General features: G+C 40.8%; 3 protein-coding genes across 5 annotated transcripts in view; 1 reads left to right on the top strand and 2 right to left on the bottom strand.

The window, feature by feature from the left end:
• Positions 1-1,032, bottom strand: part of TMEM116 (transmembrane protein 116) — a 98,479-nt gene extending 97,447 nt beyond the window's left edge. Inside the window, exon 1 of the mRNA XM_055405453.2 lies at positions 702-1,032. The gene's annotated coding sequence lies outside the window, so the exon portion shown is untranslated. The remainder of the gene's footprint in view (positions 1-701) is intronic.
• Positions 1,033-1,230: 198 nt separating this feature from the next.
• Positions 1,231-8,564, top strand: ERP29 (endoplasmic reticulum protein 29). The gene is made up of 3 exons (XM_055405724.2): positions 1,231-1,518; positions 6,299-6,437; positions 7,753-8,564. The coding sequence occupies exons 1-3, from the start codon at positions 1,381-1,383 to the stop codon at positions 8,253-8,255; spliced, it is 780 nt and encodes a 259-aa protein (XP_055261699.2). The 5' UTR covers positions 1,231-1,380; the 3' UTR covers positions 8,256-8,564.
• A 5,612-nt stretch (positions 8,565-14,176) lies between these two features.
• Positions 14,177-20,320, bottom strand: part of NAA25 (N-alpha-acetyltransferase 25, NatB auxiliary subunit) — a 66,931-nt gene continuing 60,787 nt past the window's right edge. For 2 of the 3 annotated variants that reach the window (XM_088828236.1, XM_055405722.2), the window contains exons 23-24: positions 16,566-16,712; positions 14,177-14,495 (exon numbers count right to left, since the gene is read on the bottom strand). In XM_088828236.1, the coding sequence (XP_088684362.1) occupies positions 14,373-14,495; positions 16,566-16,712 (270 nt within the window). In that variant the 3' untranslated portion in view covers positions 14,177-14,372. The remainder of the gene's footprint in view (positions 14,496-16,565; positions 16,713-20,320) is intronic. The other variant, XM_088828237.1, reaches the window with a different exon arrangement.

The raw sequence follows: 20,320 nt of genomic DNA, 5'->3' as shown, positions 1-20,320 counted from the left end.
CCCTATAAAATTTTCTCAGTCCCATCCTCATCTCTTCATCTTTACTGTTAGGATCTATTACAGGATCTTAGTCTCTCCCACCTAGACTACTACAATGAATTTCCCTGCCCCTAGCAGCAGCAGCTTTCTGCCTTCCAATGCACCCCCTTTATTTCTGAGTGACAGCAAATCTAAGTCACTCTCCTGGATAAAACCTCTGTTGGCTACAAACCTTTCATCTTGATGAGACCCTTACAACGCAACCCCCGTTTACCGCCACTGATTCATTATACTTCCCCCCTTGCTAGAAATACTCTCTGGTGTTTGCCTTGTGAACACCTCTTTTTTCAAGACCCAGCCTCCAGGGGTTTTCCCATCCATAACTTTCCTTGACACTCCTGGCTGACTGAATCTCCATTTGTGTTTGCACGAAATTAACAGTCTTATTTTCTACCAATTACATTATAATGGTTATAAGGCTATTTTCGCGTCTCCACCTCCCACCGAGTCTGTTCAGTACACAGCTCTGCATTCTGTATTCCCGCGGGCAAAACCAGGATATGGGGCAAACTACCCTGAACAAACACCGGTTGATGACAATTACTAAAACTTTCAAAAAATTTTTCAGAGAGCCTAGGACATAGGTAGACCTATGTTCTTTGTCAACTTTCAAGGAAGCCTATTTTTACAGGAGCCCGGAGCCTCCCTGGTGAGGCACTCACCACACAGCAGGCCTAACATAGGACTGGGGCAAAAAAGTCCTGACCGCCACATTTACGAAGAGTCGAGTCTTACTGTCCAACTCCGGTCGCGGCTGAGGGAGCGGAGTGTGACTGAGTTAAATATTGGGCCACCTGACGGAGGGGTAGTTGCAGTCAGACTGGCTAACAAAGTAGAAACAGGTCCCAGCCGACTGCCTGACGGGCTAGAGGCAGAAACAAATGAAGGCCTGCCTCGTCGCCTTCGAAAAAGAGGAGAGACAGCAAACGAAAAGCTTCAAACACGCAGAACACGAGCTTCACGCCGCGCCTCACGCGGAGGATGAGCGGAAGAGGCAAGGTGGATAGCCAGCCTCGCAGAGTGCGCGTGCGCAGCAGACTCCTCCTCCTCCGCTTCCTCATCCCCTCCCCCAGCCTCCCGGGCACTGCCGTCCGTCCCCCTCCTCCCTACGCGGCCCCGCCCTCTCACCCTCGACCCGCGCGGGCTTCGCCGAGTGCGCACGCGCGGCAGCTCCATTTCTCCGCCCCTCACGTGGCTCCTCCCTCTCAGCCTAGCCCGGCGTGTGCCTGGTGGGCTGTACACGTGCGCGCACCCGAGCCTGCCCGCCTAAACTTCGTGGTCCCTGGCTCAGCGTTTCCTCCACCGCAGCCTTCCCAGCACCTACTGCCAGAATCCGGCGTTATGGCTGCCGCCATTCCCCGCACCGCTTCTCTCTCCCCATTATTTCCCCTTCTCCTGTTCCTCCTCTCCGCTCCGCAAGACAGCAGTGGCCTGCACACCAAGGGCGCCCTTCCCCTGGATACAATCACTTTCTACAAGGTAAAGGGGCCGGGGATGTCGCGCGCAGGTGCAGCCAGACAGCCCAGGGGAGCGCGCACCCGTGAGGAGACGCAGGGGACTGAGAGCTGGCAGGAGGTGGCCTGTAGCGACGGTCCGGGGACTTCCCACTGTCCTGTAGGACTCATGGACTCTGGGCCGAGACCGTATATTGACCATAGAGCATATGATCGAGGGTCCCCAAGCACCTTTGCGGTATTTGCATTTGCTTCCTCTTTTGCTAAAGCATTGCGGAGATGCAGCCTTCCCGTCGCCTAAGGGAAGAGGGCGGTGCCGGGCGAGGTCCAATCCTTGAGTCCCAAGTAGGAGAACCGGAGGGCGGTGCGAGGCGGATGCCACCAGGCTCCAAGAGGAGCTGGGGCGATGGTCGGAACGCCGCTGCTTAGCTTGCGTATCAGCGCCCCTCTCGCGTTGGCTTCGATTGCAACTACTGTATAGATATTTGGCGTCTCCTTAAAAAGTGCAGGTTTTAAGAATAAGTTTAGGTTCGTCCACCCTGTAGTGAATGTCTTGGACCTGGTGACAGATAAAATCGGGTCGAGACATGGAAGGATTCGCCTCTACCCTTGCCTCCATATTTACAGAATTGGGGTCTTGGCCTGGGTAAATGGACGTTGGGAATGTTGAAGGCTTAATGCAGTCCCAGTCCTCTAATTTTGCACCCACTGGCACCTTTTTAACCTCGCCCATTGTGATGAACAAGCTGAATGTTGAGAGAGAGCCAGTCGTTTTATTTTCTTAATTTGTACCCATTGCTGGGAAGTGAAACCAAGAAGTGGAGCTCTGAATCTGTTTCAGTTGGTTGAACTCAGTGTTTTTGAAAGGGTTCCCCGTTGTGGATTTGGCACCTGTGGCTCATTGAATGCAGAGTTTCAAGAATTCAAAAGTGTAGGTATGATCAGTTGGTTGTCAAGCACACCCCCACAGCACCCTTTGCTTTGGGGGCCTTTCTTGGCAAAGGGAACCTGCTACCACCCAAACATGGATATGGGATAACATCACAGACCAAATGTGACTTAGGGGGAAACTTCACACTGTTAATGGTAGCAGTATTTCCTCATCGATTGCTGTGTCTCCTTCTTTACAGCTACCACCCTAGTCTAGGCTATATCTTAAGTAGTTTTCCTCACTAGTCTCCAGATTTTCACTCTGGAGCCTCTCAGTCCACTCACTCAGTAGCAGAATTCCTGCATGATCTGATCCCTGCTTCCCTCTCCTTTCATCAAACCTTAACAATTCACCTCTTTGTCCCCTCTGCTTCAACCACACTTCCCGTGCTCTGTCCTCTGGCTAATCTTAGCTCCTTATTGCCTTAGGCCCTTGTACTTGCAGTTCTTTGTGACTAGAACATTCTTTGCCCAGTCTTTGAAAGGTTGGTTGCTCCTCTTCATTCAGGCTTGGGTTAAATGTTATCTTTTCAAATTACCTCCACCCCCTCCACTCCAGGGGTTTTTCTGATGGCTCAGACTGGAAAAAATCTGCCTGCAGTGCAGGAAACCTGGGTTCCATCCTGGGTCAGGGAGATCCCCTGGAGAAGGGAATGGCTACCCACTCCAGTATTGCCTGGAGAATCCCCATGAACAGAGGATCCTGGCACGCTACAGTCCACAGGGTTGCAGAGTTGCACAGGACTGAGTGATTAACACTTTATTTTTCTCAGATTTCCCCCTTATGCAGTCTGAAGTGCCAGTCACATTGCTCTGTTCGATTTCTCTGAACTCTCATCACTGATTTTTTTTTTCTTGTCTAATGTATCGTCTCCCACACTAGAATATTATATACTTGTGAAGAACTACCTTGTCTATCTTGTTCACTTATCATCTGCACAACCTAGCAGTTTACCTGTTACTTAGAAGATTCTCAGTAATAATCTGTGGACTGAACAAATGTTTTCTCCAGTCTGTTTCTAAATCTCACTCTCTACCATCACTGTAGAACAAAAGGGGAGCTTCTTAGGGTTACTGTATCCAGGGGTCTTTCTATGATCTCCAGTGTTTTTTTCTGTTTTGTTTGTTTCTTGCCCTTTACGATCACTAAAAATAAGAGACCCTGTCTGTTTCCTTTACTTCTGTGTTCACTTAGAACAGTGCCTGGCAATGATAGGCTGTCAGTACCTTTTTATTGAATGAATGAATGATGAACTCATCAATAGATTGAAGAAACAAGGTGCCTAAATGTAGGTTAATGTGGAGCAGATTTCTCAAGGATGAGAAAAGGAGAGAGATTTCTAAAGCAGTTCAAATGTACAGATTGAGTAAAAGAACAAGAAAAAATTAATCATGCAAATGTTTGCCATTCAAACAAGGGCTTCCCTTGTGGCTCAGCTGGTAAAGAATCCACCTGCAGTGCAGAAGACCTGGGTTTGATCCCTGGGTTGGGAAGATCCCTTAGAGAAGGGAAAGGCTACCCACTCCAATATTCTGGCCTGGAGAAGTCCATGGACTATTGGACTATATAATCCATGGGGTTGCAAAGAATCGGATACGACTTAGCGACTTTCACTTTCACTTTGCCATTCAAAACCATTCTGTGATGGCTAAAAATGGTGAAAATAAAAGATGAAATCCTCTCTATTCTAGTTCAGTATTAAACCACTGTATGATTATTAATCCTGGAGATGGGAATGGCAGCCCACTCCAGTATTCTTGTTTGGAGAATTCCATGGACAGAGGAGCCTGGTGAGCCACAGTCCAGGGGATCACAGAGTCGGACATGACTGAGTGACCTAACACACACACACACAGAGAAATGATTATTAATATTATTCTATAATATAAATAGAGCTCCCTTTGAAAGTAGGTTATCGTGTGTTTTTGTAAAAAATTTTCTCCTTGGACATGTTGCATCTGCTACCAAAGCCTACCCTGGTTTTGTTCATTTATTAGATATTTTTGAAGTATCTGTCACATGCTAGGTGCTGTTGGGCACTAGGGATACAGCAGAAAACAGGTCAGAGAGGGTCCTTATTCTCATAAATGTATATTCTAGTGGAAAGGACTGACAAGCAAATAAGGATTTCAGAGAGTGACTAATGCAGTGAAGAAACTGGTGCAGGGTAGCATGATAGAGTATGATGGAAAGGAAGCAGAATTATACGGTATGAGTGCAGGAGGCCTCTCTGTTGGGAGAGGACATTTGTACTCAGCTTTGATAACCATGGAAAGGCCCAGGGAAAGGGCACTCCAGCCAGTAGAGACAGCAAATGAAAAGGACCTGAGTGGGAATGTTTGTTGAAACTAAAATAAGGCCAAATGGGCAGAGGGATGTGATCTGATTTATATTTTTAAGTCTTCCCTGCTTGTTAGGCTCCAAAGTTCAGACTTATGGGGATCAGTGACCATTTAAAGATTACCTGTTCTTGACCCTTCTCCCTCTGCCTTTGTGTCCCTGGGCACTGTTATATATTTTTTAAAACCAAATGGACATCAAACAAAATAAGGAACATGGACTAACAAAAACTGGAATAGTGTCAGCTTGATTTAATTACAGCAGTGATTGCCTATGTTGAAAAATTAACCAGCCATATGACTTTGATTAGAAAAATAAAAGTTTATAGGAGGGAAGGCAGTGCTACTGACCTGACAGAGCTTATTAGGTAAAAATCTGTGCATTGGGTAAAACCATCAAAGTGAAGTTTTGCATTTCCTCAGCAGCATTAAGTTAAACATAGAATTGCTATATGACCATGCAGTTCCACTCCTAGGTATGTTCCCAGAAGAGCTGAAAAGAGGTGTTCAGACAAAAGCCTGTACACAAGTGTTTATAACAACACTATTCACTTACACAAGTGTTTATAACAACACTATTCACAAATAACCATAAGGTGGAAACACCCAAATATCCCTCAACTGATGAATAGATAAACAAAATATGATATATCCATACAATGGAATATTTGACCATAAAAAGGGATGAAATACTGATGCATGCTACAGCATGAATGAATCTTGAAAACATTATGCTAAGTGAAAGAAGCCACACACAAAAGGTTACTCAGGAGGAGGACTGAAGAATGACTGCTTAATGGATATGTGGTTCCTTTTCAATGATGAAAATGGACAATATTCTGGAAGTAGGTATTAGTGATGGTTGTGCAGCATAGTTATTGCGATAAATTCCACTGAATTGTACACTTTAAAATGGCAAATTTTATGTGATGTAAATTTTACAATTAAAATAAAATCTTGATCCTGACAGTTTAGATCCTAGAGATCTAACATAACTGCTTACGTTAACCAGTCTAAACTGATCTAACTGGTTTAGAGAGGGGACATTGTCCTAAGCCTAGCCTCTCAGCAACTTCCTGTGAACCCTGAAATTGCAGAGTTCAAACTCTGGACCTCCTCACCAGAGGGTCTTTCACGGTGCCAGCTCCTTTATAGATGGTTGGTTGGTTCCTTGCCACAGAAAGGCCCCCTGGATGATGGGTGTGACAGGGGCTAACTTAGTGTGTGCTAAGGGTAGGCTTCCTTAGTCTTACCAAAAGGGCCACTGGAAGAGAACGCCTTAGAACGTCTACAGCACTGTTTATTGCAGATGGTTTGATTAGTGTGAGCAGCTACTTAATGGGGTCCCCGGGACACAGCAAACATCATCCAATTGTTAAATGAATCGAGGGATGAAGGAACGAATGAATGACTGTTTGTGAAAGCTTGTCTCTCTTGTGGGCTTGGTTTCCACTCTGAAAGATGTCCCTTGGGAAAGGGAATTAGTCCCAAAGGTCCATCGGAACCCTTACTTGCTCAGCTCTGTATGCCCTCAGGTTATTCCCAAAAGCAAGTTCGTCCTGGTGAAGTTTGACACCCAGTACCCCTATGGTGAGAAGCAGGATGAGTTCAAGCGTCTGGCTGAAAACTCAGCTTCCAGTGATGATCTCCTGGTGGCAGAGGTGGGGATCTCAGGTATGGATAAGTCTGGAATGGCCAAGGAGGGCAGAGGGGGAAGAAACTAGGGGTTACCTCCCTATTTGTCAAAAGACCCCAGCATCTGTCTGTCTGAGCCACACACGTCTAGTGTAAATGGGGACATTGCCTTTTAAGGAGTCTGATACCCATGCAGACTTAGCTTGAGCAGATTTTATGACCACAGAAGCTCAGCTCAAATGTTTACTATGTGCCAGGCCACTGTGCTAAGTGTTTTACATGTATGTCATCCTTGTGGCAACTGTGAAAAGTTTTATGATCCCCAAATGAAGAAACAGATGCTTAGAGAAACTTGCTCAAGATTATAAAGTGACAGACCTAGGATCGCAACCCCACACTTCCTATACCACTACCCGGTAATTGGTGGTCTTGGCGAGGTATAAGCAACTAGTTGTCGTCGTGTCAGCCCTTAGGGCTGCTACTGCCCGTTGGGAAAGACATAGCAGATAGTAACGGCTACCACATGTTGGATTTCCCTGGTGACTCAGTGGTAAAGAACCCACCTGCCAATGGAGGAGACGCAGGTTCAATCCCTGAGTCGGGAAGATGCCCTGGAGGAGGGAATGGCAACCCACTCCAGTATCCTTGCCTGGGCAATCACTGGACAGAGGAGCCTAATGGGCTACAGTCCACTTGGGAGTTGCAAAGGAGTCAGACACATCTGAGCGACCAAAACCACCACCACCACATATTAAACACTTAACTCTGCCAGGTTAAGTGGCACATATCCTCTTATTGGGTCCTCTCAAGAGCCCTCACGTGTTAGGGGCAATGTTCATTACCTACCACACATTCCCTTAGCTCCAGCCAGACTATACTACACCCTTTCCACATCTTGATGTGTCTGGCTGCTTCATTTCCGGGTCCATGAGTTCATGTCATCTTCACAGGGAGCCCTTCTCACCCAGTCCCTGTGTCACCGTTTCATTTTTGTCATGGCACTAATCACTTACGTTCTTTTGTTTATTATCTCTCTTCTCACCCTTTGAAGAGTGTAAGCTCTTGAGGTCAGGGAGTGTGGTACTCTTAATCACAACTAAATCCCAAGCACTTAGAGGACAGTCCCTGGCACATAGTGGCACGTATAATAAATATGCAGAATTCCCCCTTTTCAGATGAGGAAAATGAAGGTCAGAGAGGTTAAAGGACTTGACTAATGCCATGTGGTTAGGAAGTAGCAGAGGAGGAATTCTGACAGCCGGAATTCTTCTCCTCAGCTCAGATGGGCCTCACAGCAACCTCCTGCCATGCCTTCCTCGGGGTCTTGTTCCTCATTTCTGGTTTCCATTCACAGATTATGGCGACAAGCTGAATATGGAGCTGAGTGAGAAATACAAGCTGGACAAAGAGAACTACCCAGTCTTCTATCTCTTCCAGGATGGGGACTTTGAGAACCCAATCCTGTATAGTGGGGCAGTTAAGGTTGGAGCCATCCAGCGCTGGCTAAAGGGACATGGGATCTACCTAGGTATGCCTGGTTGCCTGCCTGCGTATGACACCCTTGCTGGGGAGTTCATCAGGGCGTCTGGTGTGGAGGCCCGCCAGTCCCTCTTGAAGCAGGGGCAGGACAACCTCGCGAGTGTGAAGGAGACTGACAAGAAGTGGGCCGAGCAGTACCTTAAGATCATGGGAAAGATCTTGGACCAAGGTGAGGATTTCCCAGCATCAGAGATGACCAGGATCACCAAGCTGATTGAGAAGAACAAGATGAGCGATGGGAAGAAGGAAGAACTCCAGAAGAGCTTAAACATTTTGACTGCCTTCCAGAAGAAGGGGGGTGAGAAGGAGGAGCTGTGAGAAGGCACTCCAGGGTTTGGTGGGGTGGGGAGGGGTAAGTTACCTTCTGGCTATGAAACTCTCCTGGGATATAAGGGAGTTGTAGGAAAAGTGGCACGAAACCAGAAATCTGAGCATGCGTGGATACTGACGCTGATTTGACTATGCTGGAACATCTCTGTAGCTGGTCAGGGATAGCTGGTAAACACTTAGATGGCTTGGGAAATTCCCCCTCAGAAGGAATTGGTGCTATAGAGAGGAGTATACTGCCCGGGTTCTTGACAGGTATGATTCTGATCCCAATTAAAGTTTCTGTGTTTTCGTTAAGTAGACCTGTAGCCATTCAGTTTTCTTTTACAAATTATACTTTGGCCTGTGGCCTGCTTTTTCCTTGGAACTAATTTTTTTAAAGCTAAGGTGGTGTGGACTCTGCTCTACCAGGGTAACAGACTATCCTGGCAACACTGTGGAAACTAGGCCGAGCTCAAGACCTACCTTTAGTTTCCTTTCCACAAGTGTTCAGATTCAGGTGGACTGATTGCGGCTGGTCGAATGCATTGTCTGTTTTCTGGTCCTTGAAGTTGAATAGCAGTATATTCTTTCCCATACTCCGTGAGGTACATATAGCAGATTCTTAGTTTTACCAATATAATCTGGTAGGTTTCTTTAAGAGTTGCATTTAGACAGCTAAATGATACAACTCAGTTCAATTTGAAAGCTTCTTTAGAAAGGGATTGTTTTCCATCTAAGTCACCTTGTCGCTATTGATTACTCAGTAACCACCAGCTTTTTAATAAGCAGAGTCGGAGAGCACTGTACTGACTTTCAAATCTCTTCTCAGGAGTGATGAGCAATTATCTGCAATAGTAAGCTTCATGGTAACATTCACACTTCCATACTTAACTATTGGAAAATATCAAACTGCAGCTTATAAAATGTCTAACTGCACCCACACAAAGAAATTTAAGTTGAGCAGAGTTGGCAAATAAAACTTTAAATTCTTTGTTCCTCAATTTCAGCCAGATTGGGTATTTAAAATCACTGGAAACAAAAAATACAGCAAAACTCATGTGTTTAATTGGATGGAATGACAAAAAAAAATCGCACAGCTTAGGCTAACAATTCAAACCAACTAGATAAAAGATGTTTAAGCCTAAACACCTGCCTATAGTCAGCATGGATACTCAACATCTGACAAAAGAATAACTATTTATATATTAGACCCAATAATTTCAATATGTCCCCTACTTTTATTTCAGTTCTAACTGAAAAATCTGGAAGATCTTTTTCCATGCTTCTCACTGGTAAACTTGTTGAGCTGTTCTAGTTTTTCTCATCTACCTTAAACAGTCATTTCCAAAGAATGAAGTATTCGTTGTCTTATAGAAATTAGAGTAAGACAAATGATAGGTAGAGAAAGGACTCTAAAACTAAATTCGGTCCTCGAACGTGGTCTCATTTCTCAGTTGTAAAGGGAAAGAAAGAAAAATGCAACCACGGGCATTTCATTGGATGGGTCCATGCCTTCTATCATTATAAACATAGGGTTTTGAGTTGAAGAATGTGGGCTTTTGGATAGGACTGGATTATCATACATCAAAGACTCTGCATAAATATTTTTCATTAAAGGTAGGCCGTGTTTCTCATTTAGAATCTGCAGTGATCTGTATATACCACACAAAAGTCTTAACATGTCCAATGGATTCCTTCCCTCTACTTCTTAGCATATAATTACTAATATTGTGTGGCTCAGATGCTACTAACTAGACTGTAATAAAGGCTATGACTTCCTAGAATCAAAGGCTACACAGTTTTTAAGGGAATTTCCAGATAAACTGAAGCACAATGAGCCCCTGGAACCAACAGGAGTCCTGTTCTAAAGAACCTGAAAGTTATCTCAGATAGTGCCAAGTGTAATCTTACTAATAGTCCTTGGTAATTGGTGGTATACACACACACGAGAGGCATTCGAACTGCTTTAGGAAAGAATGATTCTTCAGTAGAGAACCTCTAAGAATCAGGATGAAGAATGTGAAATGGGAAGTGGGTAGGGACTCTGATTTTTAGCTCATTTTGTCAGTGCTAAAGAGTTTGAATCTTACCGTCCCTTACCTTTTATGCCTGGCCTTAGTAGCCTTATCTGCAATAACTGCTTTTCTCATCTGTAAAACAGTACATTATCTGGGACCCAGTTTTACTAGGTCTGTGGAAGCTGAGGTTGCAAAAAACCTCTACGCTCAAGCATAAACACAGGTACCCCACAAATAATTTTTATAAGCATTGGGCTCATGGTTGCTTCCCCTCTACTTGTTACTATGAAATACATGTCTGCATCGAGGCAGTGACAGCGTCTCAAAAACAGCATGAAAAAATATAAACCTGAGTCCACCTTTTGAGGAACTCAAAAATGGCAGTGAGAAACAGCCAAGTGCCCACTCTGTGTTAAAGGGGGAAAAAAGAAATGTTGAGGTGGCATTAATTCATAACTGAAGAAGCAAAAACTGACTTTTCCAGGGCTCAGTTAAGGGCATTTAATATCACAGGACAGAAAGGAAACTAGGAAGAAAACAAACAACGCTTCCTACTGTGTTGCATGTATGAATAAACATTTGATCTCAGCCTGTAGGTTCATATACTCTTGGATAAAAAAACCATGTCATCAGCCTGCCTGAAATCCTCCAGTAACTTTCCACTAAATTTAGAAATCTCATTCCTTCCCCAGGCTACAATATCCTGATTGCTCTAATCCCCACTCCACTTTCTATCTCAATCTGTACCCCTCTTCCACTCCTTTAAGTCCCAGGTACTTGAACCATTTTTCCCAGTCACTGGAACATACTCAGCAGTCTCCTGCCTTTGACTTGTATTCCCTTTTCCAAGGCTGACTCTTCATCATTCAGGTCAGATGGCACCACCTGAGAGGTCCTCTGGTGACCCTGCCTGTCATATACCCTGACTTATATTTTATTAGTCAGGAATTACAAACTAATATTTATTGTCTCTTCCCCTACTTCAGCTACTAACTAGGATACACAGTCTCATTTACCATTATATCAGCAGAGCCTAACATGGAATCTGACACACAGTAAATAAATGCCCAATACATGTATATATCTAATTAATGAATACTAGTGCGCAAGGTGCTATTAAACAAAAGGACTAGTGTGGCCCTGGAGTAATTTTAAGTTCACAAGTATTATCATTTTTCTGAGGAATTTAACAATATGAAATTGAAATGAATTATACCATTTAAAAGGTTGTGGCTTCTAAGAACACGAACAAAAATGAACCAGGCAAAAGTGCCAAATTGAAAGTGTTTTATATAAATTAACCCATCCAGTTTAAAGTAGATCTGCTATGCTTCACTTAATTCTGAAGAAGGAAGAATATATGCTTCCCATGTTAATAAATCAGAGCAAAAAAGTAGGAAGAGTTTCAATAACAAGGCTGTAGATACATTGAAACCCCTTTTTATATTAAAAGTTAAAAATGAAAGACAAATCCAGATTGAACATAGTGACTGCAAAATATAATGAATTTTGAACAATTAAAATTATGAAAATATACAAAATTGATGGGCAACACAACTAGGCATTTGTACATTTTCCATTATGTGGAGAACACTAAAAAATTTCTCTACCTTTTATCCACATCAGATATATGATTTAAACCAAATGTTTGCTTTGGAGAGTCTTAACTTAGGATCTCAGTAGTATAAAAAGCAGTAATTTTTCAGTCTGTAAACAGTAGTCTTTTTTTTTTTCTCCTTTCCTTTTTTTTAAAATATCAATTTCCCACACAAAATAAAACAAAAAACCCAAACAAAGTAAAAACAGCAGCAGCAGCAATGAGTTATTTGGGAATTCTCTTCACATACCAATGACATACAGTTGCTGGAGAGGGTGCTTTTTACTCATGTAAGAATATATATATATATATTTAAACTGTACACAATTTATAGTGCATGACAGTTTCCAAAAGAACAGATCAATAAAAGATATTGGCCATTTCTGCATAATTTCATTCTTTTTACAATTCTCTCAAAATGTAAGAGGTTGGATCTAATTGAAATGCTACATTTAGTAGGGAAATCAGTAAGTAACAAAGAAGCATAACCCCAATGTAACATTATTTGTCACTAAAACCAGTAGAGGACCCAGATGCCCCTAGGAAGGAAAATAGGTAGGTAGACCACTGGAGTCACACACTGTCCCTGAGGACCAAGGCCAGCTCACTGAGCACACATATTCTAGAATGATCATGGTCAGTTGATAGACTTGTTTCAAAGAGCATTTCTACTTCTATATACAGTATTTTTGGATATTCAGAGAAACATCATTTCAAGAACACATGCAATACACACATAGCCCCACCCCCCCATACACAAAGTTCCATCTAAATAGGCCATAGTTTCATGAAATGTTATTAATTAGATTTGGAATCAATTTTTAATTCATCTTGTTCAAAGCAGTTCTTTCCTTTTGGGATGGGGTATAACAGTTGTGGCTACCAATTAACATCAAAACTAGTTTCTTGAAATTACTGGATGGACTAAGATTTCCAACAAATCTTGTTTTGAAAAGGTAATTCAGTAATTTTCAAAAGTTTCCTTGCAAGTTGAGACAGTTATCACCCTATCAAATTGTGAATCTAATAAAAGTCAAAATGATAGAAACAAAATGCAATTGCTTTGCATAAAGAGATTTTCCAAGCTCTTTTTCTGGTTGCTTTTAAAAAGAAAAAAGTATCATATTTCACTGGAGAAGTGAGTTGGAGAGGACTTGGAAGGTCTTCAAGACCAATCCTTCATTAGATACTTGAATTTCCTCAACAAATTCATTTCTTTGCTTTTTCAGAATTACTAACTTTAATGGATTTGGATAACAAAGACCAAAGACTAAAGCACAGATTCCAGCAGAAAAAAATTACCAAAGCAATTGTATAAAATGTGTAACATTTTCAAGAGCAATGTTTACCTTTTCTGTCAGACCAAACTCTGAAGCTACAGTCTTGGGGATCTCCAGGTGAACCAGGTAAACACCATCCTGGTATAAATCTCAAGTTTGAAAAAAGTAACTGCAACCTCAAACCCAACTGATAATGTTTCTTTTGCCAGCCTAAAACTTAAAACCTAGATTAAATCCATATTAATATACATTCTTTCCTTTCTTCCTTCCCAAACCCACTTAAAAAACACTATTAAATCTTTATTTTCAAGCATATATACACATGTATATATGCCTGAAAAATATATGTATATATGTAAAAGCATGTACATATATATATATCTCACAAAACCAATGACACTGTTATTAGACTTGCCTGCATAAATTATGTACACCTGTCTTCTTTAAAACAGTGATTCCTGTCTTTCTCAAGCAGACAAAAGATAGCAAGCTAGTCCTCAGCAGGCTTATTAAGTGGTCTGCACTACTTTCCCCTCCAAACAGCTGTAAGTTAACAGAAGCCTGTCTCTGATTTAACTCTCGCAGGAGCCAGGATGGGGATGTCTTGGCCACTGGCATTATTAAGCCGAAAAACGAGGGCCTGTGATCATCTAAGTAATGGCCTTCAGTGGCAGGTGCTTAGGCCAAGTTTAATTGGAAGCCCTTTGAGTATCTACCTTGGGTTTTGTGGGAGCCAAGCAGCTGGGAAGAGCCTGCTCCCAATCATGGTCCCCCTCTACTGGCTTCCTGCTTCCTAAGGCTCAAGGACCAGACCAAAACACCCACTGCTATAATGGTAGGGCCATTCAGCTGCTCTGAGTTCAATGCTTTATGCTTAATTTCTATTGCTGCTTTTATAGGACACCCCCAACCACCACCACGAACCACCAGATGTTTCTGGTGATAGAAGGGAAGAAGAAAAGTGGGGTTCTCTTGTGGCTGCCATATGCATATGAACATGTATAAAAAGTGGTCAAACCCAGACAAGGGTCCTGCTTCTGGTTTATATACAATAATTTAATCAGTTGTATACATTTAATACCTAAAAAATTAATTCACGATCAAAGTCCTTCATGCATTTTATGAGGAAGTTCTGGATTTAAATGATGGTCAACCAGATGTAGCTTTTGCCTGGGAAGATGATGGCATTTTCTGCTGTAGAATCACCAGTGCCCATGGGTCATACTGCTTTTTAAATTTTTAGTTTCTTTGTGGTCTCAAGTCTTTTTTTCAGCAGCTCCCCAATTTCCAGAAGTGAGTGCAGATAACTGCTCTGCACTTTCCCTTGTACAGTCTTTGAAAATCTTCTCTCTTCCTACAAAGGAAATAAGAATGAGTGGCCTTGCTCAGAAAGCATTCCCCCAGATTACAGTTTTTCACATGTAAGTTACAATTACCACTTAACTCCATCAGAAGCTCCATCACAATGGAGTGGGTCATTTTCAATTTCATTAAATGCAAAGATGGCTAAACTCATTACAGATGTCTATTTCTCCATGTGACTTTTCACTGAGACCCTGTTGCTTTAGCATTACTATTCTTTCAAGTAATCTTAGTTATAAATTATATCAAATCAGAAAATTGAGATTTCTGATCAAGGAAAAAAGAAAAATTATTACTAAGTACTTTGGCCATAAAGTCACTACTATTTTCTGATGAGCTATACAAAGTAGAAAAACTGATATTTCTTACTATTAGAGTCATCAGGAAACAGGAAAAAAGCAGAAATTTACTATTAATTTAGACATTATCACAGCCACTTTTTAAAGGCATCAAATTTACCAGTAGCATCTTTTCTAGTTATAATACTGACATACTTCCCTCCATTTTAATAAAGTCCACAGATTCCAGAGGCCAAACAACTAAAAAAGACCAAAGTTTTCCTAAGGCTGCCCAAATATGTGAGTTAAATATTTGCTGCTCATTTGACCTGTGGTAGCACAAAAAATAAAGGGGACAGATGGAGTGTTTAAATACGGAAAGAAGGTTGGTTGAAAACTGTTTCGCTTGATGTGAATTTGGCAATATTTTAAAACCCAAAAGAAACCAGATAAGCACACTTTATTACCCAAACGTTCATTAAAAAGGTATGCACACAAATCTATTTTATTCAGTACTACATATTCTTTCTTTCCTCTTAGAATTTTTTTTTTACCATGTACAGATTTTACTTTTTGAAACAATGAAAGGCTTAAAAAGAGGGAAAAAAATACTAAAAATTAATAATCCATCAATTAGTACCTCTAATGACCTATATTCATTCTATATAGTCTATATTCATTCTAAAGTACATAGGAAAACAGTTGAATATACAGCTTAACTGGCTAAAACCAAACTTCTAGGCATCACTTGTCTGCTTCCTTTAATCAATCTTTGGAAATGTTAAATGCTCTGAGCCCTTTCCCACAGTAAGCAGTTTGTTCAAAGCTCTAATACGTTGACGTTTTTTTACAAAAGAGGGGCTTACGATCTTTTAAAGCTGGTTGTGCCAAGCAAGACTCCATTCATTCCCTTCCTTCCAAGGGTCTGGGTGGAGGTCTTGGGCTAGGATGGTGGCTGTCTCAGATTACTGGGGGAGCTCAGTCATCAGCAGAGGCTCACCTTAGACAAACTACTCAAGAAAATCATTTCCTTAAGATCAGAGTTCCATCACCAGAACAACGAGCTAGAAACAGGTGGCTCCACAGCTGCCCTTCTGGCACCTTCCAAAATCCTAAACCTACTCCAAGCTGGTGCATGTTAACTCACCTGACACCCTTTGTTTGTTCTATTAAATTTGTTTTTTAAAAAGAACCTACATTTTAAAAAGTGACTTTACAGGGATTTTCCTTGCAGAATTTTAAGAAACCAGCCTAAAAACAATGATCAGGAGAAAACTAATGACTGGTACCTTTGATTCCATACTTCCTTACTGGCTGACTTGCTCTGGCCTAACTAATACTGACATAATTATTTCTGATGTTCAGCATCTTTCCTTTTTTATGTGATGACTGCTGGGCTGGCAAAGAAACCAGTCAATCCTGCAGCAGGGAAGTTCTCAGTCAAGGAGATTGTCCCTGGATTTTTCAAAAGTATGTCTGGTTTCCTCTGGTGTTCAAAATAGGGACAATAATAATTCCACTCCCCAACAATCCATCAGTAGTTTTCACAGTAAAACAACACCCCCAAAAAATGTATAAAAGGGCGGAGTTGGGGATGAGGGAATGACGGGGGAGAAGACCCCACCACCACCACAATAAAAAAAACTAGTGCCAGGGATCTTCTAATCTCAAGTCCTACAAGGACTTGAGAATGGTGAACTGAAAACTAACTTGTCCCTGTGATAGAGATGAGAACACTCGACTATCTCTATATAACTTATTGCTGAGCAACTATAGTCTCTTACCAGCGAGAGAGAAGTGTCTTCTAAAATAAGTTCTTCAAGTTTAAGTGCAATTAGATATGTTTCAAGTCCTTTAATATGATCCACAACATTGGAAATTAAAGTCTGAAGCCCAGTAACATAGTCTTGAAAACTGGTAAAAACAGGTGGCTAAAAAAAAAAAAAAGATTTTTAAGAAGTTGAGAGGTTATCAAACATATTTCTTCAATGCTTATATCACATAATTATGTTAAGAGTCAACAGCTCAAAACATATCAATGGAAAAAATAGTACCACAATAGGAGAAACTTGGGCAAAGACAGAAACAGAAAATATATCAAAGAAATCCCAGCAGGGCTTCCCTGGTGGTACAGTGGATAAGAATCCACGTGCCAATGCAGGGGACAAGGGTTCAATCCCTGGTCCAGGAAGATCCCACATGCCAAAGAGCAACTGAGCTCGTGGGCCACAGCTACTGAGCCTGTGCTCGAGGGCCCACGTGGCACAATTACCAGGTCCACACGCCCTAGGGCTCACACTCTGCAACGAGAGAAGCCCATGTATTGCAACTAAAGTGGTCCCTGCTCACTGCTACTAGAGAAAGCCCATGCATAGCAATGAAGACCCAGTGTGGCCATAAATAAATCTTTAAAAAAGGAAAAAAGAAAACAACCCCAGCAATGGTACAATTTAAAAAAAACAGATAAACACAAGAAACCCAGCCAATCAACTAGTAAAGCTAGCTTTTCACTCAAGAAGTTTTCCTTGAAGGTGCAACATCAACAGAATTCTTTTACAACAATTTGGCGGAGGGCAGAAGTACCAACATTTGCCTATCGAATGGATAAAGATACACCACACCATTGAAGAATGTGAAAACAGAAGAACAGGTATGTCTGGCTTTTTGAAAGTTCACTTCATGCCACGTAGCTTTTATGAAAGACCTACATTAGTACCTGTTTTTGCTAACCAAAAGAAATCCAAAGAGGATTTTCACTTTTACAGGAAAAAGGTGAAAAGCATTTGCAGCAAGCTGTTATAAAAGTAGTGCACACCCTAAGCAACAAGAGTGGCACTGGAACTATACTCAACATCAAGCCACCACAGCTGTGAACTATGTCTATAAGCACCTGTGCTTTATCTCAGTTTATTCCGTGTATCCCATTAGTAAGATGTGTCTCAAGGTAATTGCTTCTTCCCTTTATGCCACTTGGGCTTATGAAAGGTTTCAAAGGAATGCTATACTTCTTGGTAGCAGGGGAAACCTGTATACGTAGTAATTTCAGATCTAAGAAATAGCTTAAGGAAATCATATTATAAATTCATCTTGTATATTTCTCCATATTTTAATAGCAGTACTATTTGTAATATTAAGAGAAAATTAGGACTTCCCTGGTGGTACAGTGGATAGGAAGCCACCTACCAATGCAGGGGACAAGGGTTCGATCCCTGATCTGGGAAGATTCCACATGCCACAGAGCAACTAGGCCGGAAAGCCCCAATTACTGAAGTCCATATGCCTAGAGCCTGTGCTCCACAACAAGAGAAGCTATTGCAATGAGGGCTGTGCACCGCAATGAAGAGTAGCCCCTGCTTGCTGCAACTAAAAGCTGGAGCACAGAAAGGAAGAGCCAGCGCTACCAAAAATAATTTTTTAAAAAATAAAAGAAAATTAGAACCAACTAAACATCCAACACTGGGAATAAGTTATGGTATAAGAATAAAACAGGATGGCACATAACCATTTAAAGTAATGAGATACATCTGTATTTGCTGAAATGAAAAGATGTCCAAGATACCTTATTAAGTGAAAACAAAACAAATAGCCAAGTTCAGAACTTTTGATAGAAAGTTTCTATATTTCTGGCTTATATGCAGTGGCTATCACTATTTAGTGGGAAAATAGGTGATCTTCTCTTTATTCATATCTTTAGGTTACTTTGACAATCGGAAAAATGAAGGCTATCCTCATTTTTGGAAATTAGAAAAGCAATATCTACAAAAACTCGCACAAAATCCAAATACCAAAAGTATTTGGAGTGTAGGTTTTCCGCAGAAGAGAAAGTAACAGAGCAACTCTGGACTGTACTTTCAAACTCTGCACTCAAGATCTGTTAAAATTATCTTGAACATTGAAGGGAAGAAGTGAATGAATGGTAATACCGAGGACAAGTGTCAAATCTAAAGAATTCCTGAATTGTTACTGAATTGTGCAGGAAATTAATATTACTAATAAAAGCATCAAAATTTTCAAATGACAATGGTTACTATATTGCTACAATGAACAAAAATCTCCCATTAATGAAATAGCATGTCATTGCAGAATAAATCCTGAACATCTTTCCTTATGAAAAGAATACAAATTATGTTAATGTTTCACACATTCAAAAGTTAACCAATTAAGATAGGAGGAAACTCCAAAGTTGAATACAAACAGAAATAGATAAATCTTATCTACATCACATTAATAATATAATCTGAATTTTAAACTCCAGTGCTTTTATAGAGTACCTCAACTACTACATTCATTGAACATATTCTAAGGACAAAAAAGAACTGCAAAAATTTGAACTTCAGTGGGTTTGTTACTGGAACTGGTAATGGAACCAATGTACTATTTCCAAAACTATTTACAGTGTTTACTGTAAAACAGCAAATGAATAAATATATTGATCCTGTTGGGAACTGTTGTTCTCACTCTGAAAAGAAAGCTACAAACATGGAATGAGAGAAGGAATAGAAGGAAGAGGACTGTGATATCGGACTACAGCCGGAGGTTATCAGTAAAAATTAATTATTTAAAACTCTGTATGTATCTAAATACACTTCCTGTCTCTCTTCACTGACGTTAACTAGAAGCAATAAAACCCCAATAGCAATTAGCACATCTAACAACTAGATCTTAGTATTCTGAATAGCCATTCCCCATAAAGGAACCAGGGCTCATTGGAAAAAATGTATGATTTCAGTTCAATAGGTGAGTACAAAGTGCTTAGAACATTTTGTGGTTTCAGAAAGTAAGGGCTCAAAAACCAGTGAGGACAAGTTCAAGGACAGGAACCAGCCTAAAGTGTCTCCCATTAGCCAAATTTGGGCATCCAAAAGAAAATGATGACAATGGATTATAAGGTAAATTTAAAAAAGAATGAATACACAGTGATACTAAAATAGATAGTTGATATTAAAAATATACAAATCTATTTTACTGAATGCCAGATAATAAATGATTAATGATTAGTAGCATTTTTTAAAAATTACCACTGTGGAACCATCAAAGTAATAAATGATTCATGCAAGTCAGACTAATAATGAATGTTAAAAGTAGTGGGTGCAAAGCTCTGGGGAACAGGATATTCACAGTCTCACCTCACAGATTAATTACACAGAGAGGAAAGACACACTTATAATAAAGAAATCTGGCAGATACTTCCTTTATCAAATAATTAAATCTGAAATTATCAATAATGGGACATAACATTAGTGCTTCCTGACTTAACTGCTAAAAAGGACACAGCATCTAAATCTAATGAAACAATTAACCAAATCCAGATTGTGGGATAGTCTACCAAAAATTTAGCTAGAAGCTTCAATGACAAAGACAAAAATAAAAAGCTAAGGAAGTATTTTCAATGAAAGAAGAGTACAGAGAAATGACAACCAAAAGCTGTGTCAGATCCTTAGTAAAATTCTAAGATTTTGAAAAAGACTATAAAGGTCATAACTGAGATAACAGGGGAAAGGTTAATGTGAACATATTACTGTATTAATATTAAATATCT

This window comes from Moschus berezovskii, chromosome 19 (assembly GCF_049115385.1).
Source record: "Moschus berezovskii isolate FMDL1 chromosome 19, NW_MosBer_1.0, whole genome shotgun sequence".
NCBI lineage: Eukaryota > Metazoa > Chordata > Mammalia > Artiodactyla > Moschidae > Moschus > Moschus berezovskii.
Note: the sequence above shows the minus strand (reverse complement) of the source record. Positions and strands in the feature narration are given on the sequence as shown.

Bases quoted from the DNA above. Each gene is read 5' to 3' on its own strand.
- ERP29 (XM_055405724.2), top strand. From the start codon at position 1,381: ATGGCTGCCGCCATTCCCCGCACCGCTTCTCTCTCCCCATTATTTCCC. The intron at 1,519-6,298 runs GTAAAGGGGCCG...GTATGCCCTCAG, and splicing joins ATACAATCACTTTCTACAAG to GTTATTCCCAAAAGCAAGTT. The intron at 6,438-7,752 runs GTATGGATAAGT...TTCCATTCACAG, and splicing joins GGCAGAGGTGGGGATCTCAG to ATTATGGCGACAAGCTGAAT.